A 14,679-nucleotide genomic window follows, 5' to 3' on the forward strand; every position below is an offset into this window, starting at 1 on the left:
CAGGAAAACCTGGGTTTAAGTCATCTCTAACACATAATGACTGTGTGACTCTGGGCAATTCATTTAACCTCTCAAGTAGTCTAGGCCAGGGCTTCTTAAACTTATTCTATTTGCAGCCCCTTTTGCCCCAAAAGTTTTTATGCGACCCTGGGTATATAAAATAAGATACATAAACTTTTACTGTGGACAAATTTTTTGCAACCCCCACATTGAGTTACGCGACACGACCGACGGTTTACGAAGCCTCGGTCTAGGCAACTCTTTATGACTATAAATTGCAGAGAAGGTGCTGACTTGCAATGGTAGAAGGAGTTTCCTCACCCAGGAATTGCCTAGACTTATGAAATTCAGATCCAGTTTCTGAGTCTATTTTAAAGATGAAAAAAAATGGAGGCAAAGAGAAGTTAAAGGACTCACAGTCCTATAACTAGAAGCCTTAGAGGCAGGATTTTAAATCTCCCAGACCTTCTTGACCCCCCAAGGTCAACCCTCTGGCCAGATGGAGGGCTTGGCCTAGTGTGGGTTGTAGTGGGGATGGAGAAGAATGACACATAAATTCTATTATCCTCAGATCATTGCTTGGCATCAGTTACCAAATCTATGCCATAGCCTATGAGAATCAGCTCCTTTCCTTCTACCTCCTCTATGTAGTCGTTCCTGGTTATTCCAGGTCTCATTAATCAGTTTTGTCATCTATAAAAATAAGTAGAATAATGAACCATGATTTCTTGATTCTCTTCCGAATACACATAGCCTCTGCCATACAACTAAGCGCTAAATTATTTACCATTTTATACTGCCCACTGTTACTTCATGTTTCTAAGTCTTAGCTCTTCCACTACAGTGTAAGCTTCTTATGGGCAGAGCCTAGATCTTATAGTTGGGGTTTTTTAATCCCTCAGTACTTTTCACATTGTTGAGTAAGTGCCTAGACTGCAGAGTCTCTAGTTACCATCTCTGTAACAGAAAACATAATCATTTAAAAATAAATTTGACAACTATTTCACTAGAATTGGAATTTTTATATAACCGATTTTATATGTTATACAATGTTCTAAACACTTAAAAATGTTATCCTGAGAAGGGGTGAGTGGGAATGGGCATTGGCTTTAACGGAAAGCCAAAGGGTTCCATGACACACACACAAACTGTTAAGAACCTCTGCTCTAGAGATCACTGATTGGTCTTTAATTTCTAACATTATTAATATAGCTTATAGTTCTTAGTGAGGAAAGAATTTATATATCTTTTCTCTGTCCCCTCAATAACTCCTCTCTCTAGGAGGGAGGGTAGGTCATTTTCTCATAGGCTCTTCTTCTTTGAGTTATAAGAGAAACTGAATCAGTATAGCTCTTCTCAAAACAACCTCTTGTAGGTCCTCACCATTGCCTGGTAAGTTGTCATTTTCACCCAGGAATAGACAAAAAAAAGTTATAGGCCAAAGATGTCGTAGAAAAATTGACAAGAACTTGGATTTCCTGGAGCCCCGTCTTCTCACAGCACTCAGTCCTTACCCACAAACCAATTTCCATGAGACAAGCAAAAACAGTTTGTACTAAATGTCAGTTAAATAAAGTAGATTACAGATGTTAGATAAAAAAAAAGAAAAGAAAATCTGTCAGTAAAGAGAAATTGCTCTTCTAAAGAGGGAGCCCATCATTTACATTTCCAGCATTTCTCAGGCAGAGTCAGGGCTCCTGGAATTTGGCAGTTAGGCTAAGGTTGGTTTCTGGAGAAGGTTAAATGAATTCTGCAGTGATATTTTTGAATTCTTGACAATTTGGTAATGGTGATAACGAGCAGGAGACCTGTCAATATTGCTGTCCCCCAAATCTCTTCCTGGTCCTAGGTAAACTTCTATTTCCCAGCTTCCCTGAATACCCTAAAGCCATTTCTGAGGAGAATTAGCAGATACAGTTTGTTAGTTGTCACTTCTGGTCCATAGTTCAACTTGCAGGATGTTGCCTTATTTTAAATTACATTTGGGGCCTCCGATCTCAGACACCAGGATTGCTGGGGACTTGCAGTAGCATAGACTGCACCGTTTCTCGCCCTATCAATCATCAGTGACAAGAAGCCAGTCACCAAAAAGAGGGAAGTGCTGCTTCTTTGAATACAATTTGCTGATTTCAACCTTTTTTTAAAAAAAAAATAAATCTATCATTCACATTACTGTCTTCTTGCAGGTTTGCTGCAGAATCTTCTCACGCACAGACAGCATTGTCAAATGCCAGCAGAAGTGACCTCCATTGTCTTTGTAGTTTCCCCTGAACCAGGGAATTTGGGAAAGTTTTCATTCTTAGCAGGTGACAAACATTTCCTGCCCAAATTCAAGTCTCTGCTGGTGAATCTTACTGCTCCTTGTCGGGAGGTTGTCTATAATTGCCCACCCAGGAACAGGTGTCAGATTAGCAGCAGGGCTGGGACACAACCCTGAGATTTCTCCATTGCTCCTGGACCAAACTGGAAACCTGCCTTGCTCATTAAGCTCTCTCCAGGGACCCTTCCTCCCCTCAGCCACATCCCTATTTATAATCTTCTGAAGAGCTGAGTAGCAGCCCTCCTCCTCCACCCCAACCCCCTCCACTTGCCATTCTTTGCCTCTGGACATGTTGGGAACCAGCAGCTGGTTTTGCTTTAGCTAGAAATCTAGGGGTTGAAATTTCCCTAGGAGTCAAATCATTTTTTTTCAGGGAGTGCCATTCACAAGTGATCCAACTTTAAGTAGAGAAAGTTTTGCCCCAACTCCTTCCAAGCACAAATTTCAGAAGGGGCCCCTTAAGCTTTTGTTCACTGAAAAACAAATGGATCTCCCAGCATCCCCCCCCCCAACATGGGGGCTACTTGGGTGGCATTTGTACCTATGGAGAGAGATAAAGGAAGACTTTTGCACTTTCACCCTGCACACTAGAGTTCCATGAGTAATTAGCCCTCAATAAGTTGATTCACTGATCTTCAGCAAGTGGGTATTTCCTGCAAGTGGGGCAGGTTTAGCTAACATTGGTGTTGTACACAAATAGCATGGCTACGGAGCTACAGAGAGTGCTAAGAACTCCCTATAAATATCTCATGTTGAATTGTAAGGACCTTGAATTATTAGTAGGGAGCTAGGGATGCTGCTTCCAGATGTAGACAGTCATTTGATCCTCACAACAACCCTGAGAGGCAAATAAGGATACCGAGGAAAAGAGGTTAAAGTGACTTGTACAGGGTCACATAGCTAGTAAGTGACTGAAGCTATATTTGAACTTGATTTTATTCTGACCTGCCCTGGGGCTTTGTCCACTGTGCCACCAGCTGCTTCAGATGATTTCACTATCAGTAAGGCAAGTTTCCATTTTCCCATGTAAAAAAAAAAAAAAGAAATCTTGGATTTTATAATTCTTAGACTAAGACATGCTCTCTCCTCCTCCTCCTCCTCCTCCTCCTCCTTCTTCTCCCTCTCTCTCCCTCCTTCCTCTCTCTCTGTCTATATAACTAAATAACACTAGAACCTCCACATGTCAAAGAAGATATGTGAGACCTGGGCCTTGGTCCCAGAGAATGTGACATAGGAATGTTAGTTTCAACAATCATAACTGACAATTTACTTATCCCTTGCATGTTTGTAAAGCACTTCATACACTTTGCTTCATTGATGCTTCATCCTGGCCCTGTAAGGCAGGTGTTATAGGTATTATTAGCTCCAATTTACTGATGAGGGACTTAGAGCCCAGAGAAGTTGTGATGTGCCCAAGAGCACACAGCTAGAAGATGGAGTTTGAAGCTGGATTTCCCTGACTTGGGGTGAACACTCCATCCACTGTCCCCTGAACCCACTAAGAAGGGCTATCTTGTACCACAAATAAGTCTTAATTCTGGGGTCATTTCCTTTGGTTTTAGCTCCCGATACAGAAATTTGGATCTTTCTAATATTGCAGATAAATACCAACTACCATCTGGCATTTGCTATATTCTTCCCACAGCCATGTGCCCTTGGTCTGTTGTCTGCCTTCCTTCATAGAGGGTTTGTTGTACGGATGGGTGCAAGGCCTAATGCTTCCATTTTTAATGGAAGGAGCAGGAGAACTGCCAAAGATCCCAGTCTCATCTGCACTTTGACCCACTGGTTTCCCTAAGTCCTCTCCTCCTGTGATCCCAGGTAGAGCAGGCAAATCCTCAGCAAAATGGAATTAGTTGTATTTGCCCCAAATCTGCTTTGAAAGAATGTTGGTGATTAGGGAAGGGCTGTTTGTACCATGCAAGATCCAGGGGATACTGAAAATGACCTATTGATTGGTGACATTTTTTCTACAGCCCTCCCCCTTCTAGAACCTTAATGCCATTCCTCTTTAACATTTCCAAATTTTAAATGCTCTCCTCTGAGCGGTGTCTCCCAGCCCCCAAGGCTAGCCAGGACGGCCAAGTTGCCAGACATTCTTTCCTCCACCCTTGAGTTAGAATGGTCAGTCAAGCATGGCGGCAGCCTTCAATAGCTTGGGAATATGGCCCTTGCTCACCTCAGGAGTATCTACCTACCTCACAGCGGGGACTACAAAGGCCAATCTAATTTAATTGATTAACACTTGCAAAGCTTTTGGAGTTCTTCAGAGGAAGCTATTTATACATTTGGGAGCTACCCAGAGATAACAAAATTAAAAAATAAAAACCCCAACAACAGTGTAAAGCAGAGGATGGTTATCAAAATGCTTTAAGAGCTTTCAGCAAGAAAAAGAGATAAACGCAAGATTAAAAGGTATTATTAGTCTGGCTGAGGTTAGAGACCAAAGTATAAATTATTTTCTTTAAAGACTTTTAAAGCAAAAATTTGGAAAAAATTTTTTTCTGCACAGATAGTCTATCTCATTTCCTATGGAAATGTAAGTTTCTGCCTTATAGTGAGTAGGTCAGAACTAGGTTAACATCATTAACCTATTTTAAATTCTTAGGGCACAGCAAGTGTCTCACATACTTATATAATTTTTTTATGCTTGGGCTTTAAACGTATTTCCCTGCTTTAAATAGATGTTCATTCACTCTCCATCTCGGTTATAGGACCTCCTAGCTTAGCATAACAGCCCAACAAAATAAGGGTAGATATAAACTATGTAATTTACTCACAGGCATAAATGGATGTATAAATGTAAAAAATGTGCACAAAGCTTGATGCCATGCCTGGCTTCATTGTGACCTAATGTCTGTAATATGTAAATATGGGGCTTACTTTGGAAAGAAAAGAAGTTTTAATATACAGATTCATCTAAAGTTCTTTGCCTTTGACATAAACAGAAATGAAGAGAGGAGAAATAATGTTCTTTCACAATAAATAAGTATACAATGGCAAAGGTTACCATTGAAGGGATTATGCATGACAGGAACCGACATGAAAACTTTCCATTTTCTACTTTTACTTTAATATGAAGACATTGTTATCAAAAGCACATACTCCACAAACGCTTTGATAACAAACGATCTCACCCTATCTTTGAAGCGCTTTCATTTCTTTTGCTACCCACTGTGTTCCTTATCGGAAGGCCAAGTGTAAGAAGTTTCCCAGTTTATGATTAGGAAAGAATCTGATAGATTAGAAGACTCAATTGAAGTTGGACATAATAAGTATTAAAGTATTACATGACATTAATCCTACCATTCCATTACTCTCTCAATCATTGTGCACAGACTAATTATTCTGAAGCCAGTGTTCAGGAGAAAATAGAAACATACTTACACTGGGCTGGAGTAATCTCTTTATTGCATCAACAAGGCTAGCTCTGTACTGGTCCAGAAACAGGCTGACATTGAGAAGAGAACAGAATCCAGATTAAAATGGGTTTTCAATTCTAATGATACTAATGCAGATAAGTACAAGGCTAATTACCCATGTTGACACAATGCTAAAAAAGGAGAAATTGAGGTCTGGGTTCCCTTCTATTTATATGCCTTTACAGAAAAGGGGGAGGGGAGAGATATCGTGGCCAATGTTAATCAAATCAAGTCAAAACATCGACAGACTATGGGGTTGGATCCACACCTGCCTGGGCAAGACTTTAATGTGGTAGGAAGAAGGTGGGCTGGTGGGGTCCTGAGGACACTCTTCATGTTACCCAGCGTTTAAGTTTATCCCAGTTTAGATTCTTGCAGATTCAGCTCTTCTATCCACCTACTGGGTTGATACCATATCACCCAATCCCCTAGGTCACCTTATCCCCATCACTCCCTCCTTGGGCACTCATTTTCTGAAACAAAACCAGGAACAGCTAAGAAGCCCAAGAGATAATGGGCTGGATAGAATCTGCTGTTCCAAACTTTGCAGACTGGTACAGTGTGTGTGTGTGTGTGTGTGTGTGTGTGTGTGTGTGTGTGTGTACAAACCAACAACTAGGTCTCATCCCTCTACCTGTATACAGCCTCAACCAATCTGCTTTCAGACCACATCCACAATGGACCACAGTGACTCTCATAGCCACACTCTTTCTTGAGTCTCTTTGCTCTCACGCCATGTTGCAAACACAGTTCTCCTGACATCTCTCTCACTCTCTTTCCAATCTCAAATGTTCAACTACTGAAACTACTATGTTTCCTCACACATCTACTTGACTCTCCTGAGCTCATTCAAATGTACAGGATCCATGCCTAAATCTCAGTTTCTAATTACCCTCCCACAATACTGTGTTTTTGTAGCTCTCAGCCCAATTTCCTAAGTGTCCAGTCAACACGAAGCAACTTTGAAGCTACTTTCTTGGTATTCCTAAATATTTCAGAACTGCAGATATGTTTGCTTCCCTTAGAGAAACAGGGAGAAAATCTTCTCTTTTCAGGTCCACTGTCTCAAGCTCTCACATCTCAGGAGATTTCTGAGGCTGCCCACCAAAACAATGGGATCCTCCAGCAACCTATCTTATACAAATCAATGAATAGCACTGAAATGGTAATGAATTTCTATGACTATAAATGCCATTGAGGTGGGACTCAAACCAGCGACCTAGAAGTAAAAGGTTCTGTAACAAAGGATCCAGTCTAGTCAGGCTGTGACAGAGGTCATAGAAACGCTTGATTTTTTGCCTCGACCTCCATGTTGATATCTAGTTCCATGTGATCTTTCATTTTTCTCTTTTGACCTCTTAATAGCATCTGTTGTTGGTCTGTCACTCTCCAAATTGCTCCTGTCTGGCCTTGTCTTCATTAGGCTTTGCCTTGGAAACCTGGAGGATAGCATCTTTCTCTGGAGTTAGAAAACTCCTCATGGATCCCCAGACTTGGGCCAGTTGTAACCAGATGGGATATTTGTAAGCTTAGACTGAGATTGGAGGTTTTCTTGTAGCAGGGGAAAGGTTTCCAGTGCTGAAGAGATACTGTCATATAAATGAACTACTTGCCAAGAACAACGTCTGTGAAGTATCCCAGAGAATGATTCTCCACTGTCTCCTCTTTAGGAATATGTCTCAGCAAAACAAAACTTGGACACCTTCTGCCATTATTTTTACTTTAGTAAAAGTGCTATGGGGAGTTGAATAGAATATAAATGAAAGAAAGAAGTGAATATTGGGCATTTACTGTGTGCATAGCACAGTTCTAAGTGCTGGGAGTACAAACAGTAAGACAGGCCCTGCTCTCAAGAAGCTCACATTTTAATGGAGGGGGAACAACTCCTATGGAAGGGTTCAGCAGATGGAAAAGTCCCATGGTCCTTAGGGTACAGGGGCAAAGCAGATGTTAATGCTTTCCTCTTTAATGCTGTTGACACTGATAACATATCGGTTTCTGATGGTGAACATTCTGATGTTGACTTTGCCTAGGACACTGGTGGCAAGGTGTCTTGGGGAGTTGCAGGCAGGTGCTAGGCTGCCCAACAAAATACAGGGGCTGCTTCCCAGGACAATGGCTGAGGCACTGAGCTGGAAGTACTTTGATTCCCAAGAGTCTTGAGTTCAGGGTCCTGAGCTGGCTCTGTCAGCTTCTGAGAGTAAATGGTGGTCAAATGGTGTTAGGGCTTTGACTGTCCTGGTTCTACCTCTGGATTCTACCACAGCATGCTGTATTGCTTCAGCTAGCTTTCCTTGACTGACTCATGTGTGACAGGTGGCTGATGGTGGGGATGGCTACACCCTTCTTCCCAGGAGGTGCCTCCTTAGATGATGGCTGTGTGGGCTGGGCTGGAAGCAGGAATGAAGAAGATAGGCTGCTACCACTCCCAGGACTCTTGTGCCTAGTGTCTGGAGACTGAAATTGGTCAACAGATATTGCTGGTGGTGATGGAGGTGGACCCCATCTCCGCAATGATTTCTCCTCTAATAATGACTTTGAGGGACTGGCTGGAAGCAGGTCTGAGGAATTGAAGGGTCACCGTGATTCCCAAGGCTCCTGGGCTCATGGTCCTGGGCAGTCATTATCAGGGTTAGAGGGGAGATGCTGGTCAAAGTGGTGGTGTTGATTGGACTCATCCCCTGGTACATGCTGTCTCTTGTCTCTCTCTCAGGATATGTTTCAGCTAGTAGCTTGGTTAGAAGATGACAAAGCTTCTGCCCTTGAGGAGCTTAAAGGGGGTGATAAAAGAGACAAAAAACCCCAAATAATACTCACTTGTATTGTTATACTTATTTAAGGTTTCCAAAGCACTTTTCTCACAACAGCCCCATGAGGAAGTTAGGCAGAAGGACAGTTATCCCTTCCACATTGTGACTTTCCCTATCATGGTTTTAATAAATCTTGGGTTGGCATAAGAAATTAAATGAGAATTTTCTGGGAGTTTTTCAGAAGCTGTAGATGACACATGAAGGCCAACAGATGACACAGAAAAAGTTTAAAAACTCAGAAATGCATAAAATATATGTATAGAATTGTAAAATATCAACTCAAATATTACAATAAGGTACCGTACACACCCTACAAAAGAAAAAGAAATCAGACTTCTCTGGTACAAAGGGAAGGTCAAAAAATTTCAGATGGATTTTCCAAATCTTGGGGGTATAACACCCCTAACTCCTGAAATGTGTGTATCATTGTTCCTCTAAAACTGATGAAGAAAGTTGGGGTCAGAGAGATTGAATTACTTGGGTTTGAACCCAGGTCTCTGAGTTCTGAATCCAGGGGTCTTTCTATTAAGCCATGCTGTCTTTGTAGACACAGAGACACAAACTGGGGGAACTTTGTATGGATATATTTAGGTGCTCTGTGCATTTGCAAGGACTCACAGGAGAGATTCTCCATCCAGAATTCTCTTTCTTGGATGTCCTAGTGTTGCAGGGAATCACTGGAGAAAAATTACTAGTTTTTTCTTCTTTTGTTCGAGATTTCCATTGGACAGTCAGCTTTCTGGTGTGTCAGAAGTTTCTCTGAGGTAATTCAAAATTTTTAAAAAAATTATTCTGAACTTAAAAAAAACAAATTCAATGAGTATTCCCATATACAGAATAGATCAGAAAACAAGATTGTGCATATAAACTGCTTAATTTTTATGAATAGCTTGCTTTTCCTTTCAATTTTATAATAAATCCCAAACATAACTTTCAAAGCTGTCCTATTTGTCTGTGTTTCCTTCTGGCCTTCCCTCTGTCCTCTTCTGTGTATTAAAAAAAAAATTCTTCAATGACCCTTTTAAAAAACTTTTCTTTTTGGTAACTTTATCACTAACCCTCTCCCTTTCCACTTTTTCTTCTTATAACAAATAAGCAAAATCAAGGAAAACAAATTCACACATTGGCTATACCTTAAATGCCTCAGTCTACACTTTGAGTCCTTTACCTTTTAAGAAAACTTCTGCATTGTTGAATGCATATATACTGATCTTCATTGATTTGTGTGTCCAAATATCGAAGCTGAGATGAGTATTTTAGATGTTATATTCTTAGAATACTGCTGCCTGATAATTAATCTAGAGCACAATTTAGGAACTCATTCATGTAATTTTTAAAAATTTTATTTTTGAGCAGATTTATACTGCATGCCTTATTGGGATATGAGGGTGGACAGCTAATCCAAGATCCTTATGGACTGTGGGTCCATAGGATAAGGTTTGTCTGATGGCCTAAAAGCCCTGGGTAATCACCTCCAAGGGCTTAATCCCTTTTTGGAAGCCCCACAGCTCTTGGGGACTTATCTGATTTTGATTTCTTTTTTTTTTTTTTTTAAGTTAGCCTGTTTTTCTAGTGAGGGATGAGTCTGGAACTCCATTCAGATTGCTGTAGATGTTGTAGGGGGTTGCTGCAGAAATATCTGGTACCCATGTGTTGTGGGGCCCATTCAAAATGTTTGCCCAAACTTCTAGTTGCAATGTATTATGTGCTGTAGAGATCCTTGGAGAAATTCTGGGTATCTTCATGTTGCAAGGATACAGGAGAATTTTTACTCATGACAATTTGTTTTCTTATCCAAAAAGTGGTGAGGGGAGGTTACTTCTAGTAATGCCCAGATTTCCTATCCTAGTTAGAAGTCCTATTTGGCCCAGCCTTTCCATCTGAGATGCGAAATTTGATTATCTTTTTGCTTTTCTTTTTTAAAACATTGTCTTTGTGTTGGAGCAAGCAAAGGACAAGTCGTAACCTATCAGGATTCTGGAAAATGATGTGTATCTAGAGAAGTATATCAATATGTAATTGTAGGGGTGAGTGTAATCTTTAGGCCTAATAGCTATGATGGGCCTGAAGCCTCATAGAAGAATGTTAATTCCTAGTCTGTTAAAGAACTGTGCCGCATTGAGTCTCTTTAGCACATGGCACTGAGGAAGGCTCTCCAAAGAATAATGCTTGAGCCTCCCCAAGTCACTAGAGAACTATTCAAAACTGAAAAGCACTTTGGTTGATTTGCTGGGGAAAACAAATGTTTAACCGGGGAGGAGATTTGAGGGTGGATGAGCGGGCTGGAATTTGGCTCCCCTCCTCCTCCCAGCTGTCTGGTGTAATTACAGAAACGAAGGGGCAAAAACAGAGGTAACATGCTAACAAAATTAAAAACAGCAACGACAACAAGAAAATAGTAAGCTCTGTTGTGTCTTTACAAAATTTGAAAAAGTTCTCTGATGGAATTGGAAGAGGAGCCTAGCCATTAGACATGTGAGAAGCAAAGCACTGTGTAGGAAGAAAGAAGCTTTATGGAGCATGGCCCCTGCACCTCTACCAAAGGGCATCGGAGGAGAGGGGACCTTCTCCCTCCTCAACCCTGATTATCAGCTATAGAAGTTTGTAACAGAACCATTTGTCCAGCAGGAGACAGATAGAGACAGCCACATAGAGACAGGGGCAGCTCTAAGGAGTGTAACCTTTGTCCACAGAGAAGAAAACCCACCATGGATTCATGAGAACTAACCCTGGTAGACAAGAATTGAATTGTGGGCAGAAGATCCAGGGAGCCCAGAGGAATGACCAACCCAATAGAGGGACTGACCACAGCAGGAAGCAGCAGGAAGATAACACAAGAAGAAAAAGGACATCAGGCCCTGAAGTACCTGAGTATCTTTGGCACCATGTGTTCCTTTCATCTGTGACTCACTATCAGTATAGAGTGTGTGCCCACCCTCCCCATTGATGCTGTGTGTATTTGTGGGAGGTTTATTTGGGGGAGATATTGAGTGTCTATAGTTCTTATTATATCATCTTTAGAAATACCTTTGGGATAATTTTGTATAATAGCTGACTATTAAAGGTACTTATTGGTGGGGACTCACAAGCTGTACTTTTAGGAATATGGCCCACAGAGTGCCTCTGACACCTGGAGGTAGTAACTGCCTTCTGGCAGTGGGGGTAGAGGCTTAACTTTCAGATGTGAAGAAGCTGGGGGAGGGGTAGCTTTCAGGGGGTACCAGGTACACATATATCAGTAACAGAACATGTAAAAACTATTGCAATTGAACAATTGATAAACAAAGAATCAGGGAAGATTGAAGAATAAGAGATGAGGAAGGGGAGAAGATGAGGCTGACTAGATGAATGAGGATGAGGAGTGACTAGAGCTAGACAGGGGCTCAGCACGTGGCACTCAGTCTCCTACCTCTGTGACTTTGCACTGACCATGTCCTAGGCCCAGGAGGTCCTCTCTGCTCAGCTCTGCCTCAAAGCCTGTGACTCTTTCTTTTCTTTTTTTTTGGTGAGGCAATCGGGGTTAAGTGACTTGCCCAGGGTCAAACAGCTTATAAGTGTCAAGTGTCTGAGGCTGGATTTGAACTCAGGTACTCCTGACTCCAGGGCCGGTGCTCTATCCACTGCGCCACCTAGCCGCCCCAGATTGATTGATTCTTGGGGGAAGCAAGTACTAACTACAATGGAAAAGGGAAGGACAGCACTGTTGTGGTTTTCTTTACAAAGTCAAGAAGATAATGGCATGGATTAACAGGCATATGATAGGAAGGGGCTGAGAAATAACCTTGGCCCTATATTGAGCTACAGACAGACCTTTGTTAAAGGGCTGCATCTCACTGGGTTTCTCCAAAGTGAAAAGAATATGGAGAAATTGAGGATGGCTTCAGAGAACAACACATATGAGGAAAAGGAGAGAAAATAGGTCCTATGGTAAAAGGAAAGGAAAGAAGGCTTGGGACACCAATAGAGAACTTTCAAAACATGAAAGGTTATTATACAGACAGTGACCAAGTGTCTTCCACTTTCACAGATGTCCCAAATGTGGAAATGATGGAATGTTTTATTTGAAGATAATTCAAAAATTCAATTCCACAAACAATGACAAAACACCTACTGTGTGGAAGACACTATGGTGGGTTTTGGGGGGAACTTAATGTACCAGGGTAACCCACCAGGGTTTAAATGGGCTACCAAAGGAAGTCTTGGAGTCTCACTCCCTGTAATAACTCCAAAAACAGAATAACCTACTATTTGGTTGGGATTATTCCATAATATAGAATGAAAAGAATGGAGAAAGTGATTTTCTGGGTTCCTTTTTACCTCTACTGAGTCTATAATTTGGGGAAGATAAGTGGAGAATATGTGACACACATAAAGGAAGCGGACTTATGCTAAGACTAGTAACTGGGTTTATGTGGCTAGACTGGAGAAAAAGTAGTTATGTCTCCTTTGCTAGCAGAAGGCTTATGTGCAGCAGATTGTCAGAAGAACAAGAAATCAAGATGTAAACCCCTAAGACAAGAGAATTATTAATCAGGATAGGTTGATAGTTACTTCATGGGAAAGTTTTAATCTCTGCAGAGGCTGTCTATTCATTCTTCTGGGTAGAAACATGTCTAACACAAAATTGATGAATTTATCTAATGCCTGGAGTCAGTGCTTGAAGAGAGATGTTAAGATACTTTAAAAATGTGGAGGAGAATTGGGGGGAAAGTACAGGATCAGATTTAATAGAATGGAAACTATTGGTACAACCTTGTTAAGGCATAAAGCCATATATTTTTGGGTTTTTTTTGTTTTTGTTTTGTTTTGGGTTTTTTTGCAGGGCAATGAGGGTTAAGTGACTTGCCCAGGGTCACATACCTAGTAAATATCAAGTGTTTGAGGCCGGATGTGAACTCGGGTGCTCCTGAATCCAGGGCTAGTACTTTATCCACTGTATCACCTAGCTGCCCCCAACCATATATATTTTTAAATGGTAAATTATAAAGATGTACAACGATACGTACATTTTTGCTCATACATAAATACTCTGGTGGGTTTTGGATTAATAGGCTTTAGGGTTTGTGTTTTTCTTTATGTGTTTGGCTGTGTAAAACCAGAACCAATCAACAAAAATGAAATCATTTCATATTTAATAGTGATTAATAATAGGTAAGGGTTAATGGGAAAGGTAAGAAATTGTACCTCAATATTTATTTCTTTAAAAAATTTATCTACTTTCATTTTTGGTAATTTTTTAAAAAATTTAATTTACGTAGTCAAAATGTGGGGGGAAATGAAATAATTTTTTGGTAAGTTAATTCTGCCTACAGGAGACTTGGTTGGCTGGACTATGATGTAATTACCAAGTGACAATCTGTCTCTTATGGCCAAGTATATTTTAATGTCAAATAATTTTGTTTTGTTTTGTTATAGACATATGATTTCATTGCTGTGGGGGAATGTTCATCACTGATCAGCATCTACTCTATAGCTTAAAGTCTTTGGGTACTGAGAAGTAAAGGAACTGATCCATGGATACACAGTATATGTCTGAAGTAGGACTTAAATGCAGGGTAGGTAAAACATCAAAGGAAAAATGAACTGCCTCTTGCAAACTGAACCCCATCAAGTGCCCTGAATACAGTAAGCAGTTAATATTTGAGATATTGATGCACTGACAATATCAACACAACCATATTTAAAATGTGTCACAAAGGAGAATTTACATGTATCTATATATAGGAGGCCAATTTTTTTTCAACTTTTGACCATTTCTCTACTGTATCTATCCCTCAATAGCTAGTTGGTCAAAATACTCAAGGAAATTTTTCTGGCTGTCTGGTAGTTCTGCTCTCCAACCAAGCCTGCCTCCTTCCTCAGCCCCAGCACAAGTTTGACAAGACTTTGCAGAAAATGTCAGATGAGCAATTTCAATGTCCTTTAATGGAAGCTATGTGCCTGCACAATCCCCTGAAAAAAATCACCCTTTAAATAAATCTTAATGTGCTAGAAGAATAGCTGTTAACTTAAGTGGATCCATAGCTCAGTGAGTCACTCTGTTGAGAGGGAGATATAGTTTCAAATTTATCTTCAGTTACTAAGCAAAATAAATTGATGGTTAATCTAGTTTGACCTCCAAACCAAA

At 40.7% G+C, this 14,679-nt stretch overlaps 1 protein-coding gene across 1 annotated transcript in view; it reads right to left on the minus strand.

The window, feature by feature from the left end:
* CAMKMT (calmodulin-lysine N-methyltransferase) overlaps positions 1-14,679 on the minus strand; it is a 512,023-nt gene that overhangs the window by 12,833 nt on the left and 484,511 nt on the right. Inside the window, exon 9 of the mRNA XM_043983087.1 lies at positions 5,708-5,771. Within this exon, the coding sequence (XP_043839022.1) occupies positions 5,708-5,771 (64 nt within the window). The remainder of the gene's footprint in view (positions 1-5,707; positions 5,772-14,679) is intronic.

Source organism: Dromiciops gliroides, chromosome 2 (assembly GCF_019393635.1).
Source record: "Dromiciops gliroides isolate mDroGli1 chromosome 2, mDroGli1.pri, whole genome shotgun sequence".
Classification (NCBI taxonomy): domain Eukaryota; kingdom Metazoa; phylum Chordata; class Mammalia; order Microbiotheria; family Microbiotheriidae; genus Dromiciops; species Dromiciops gliroides.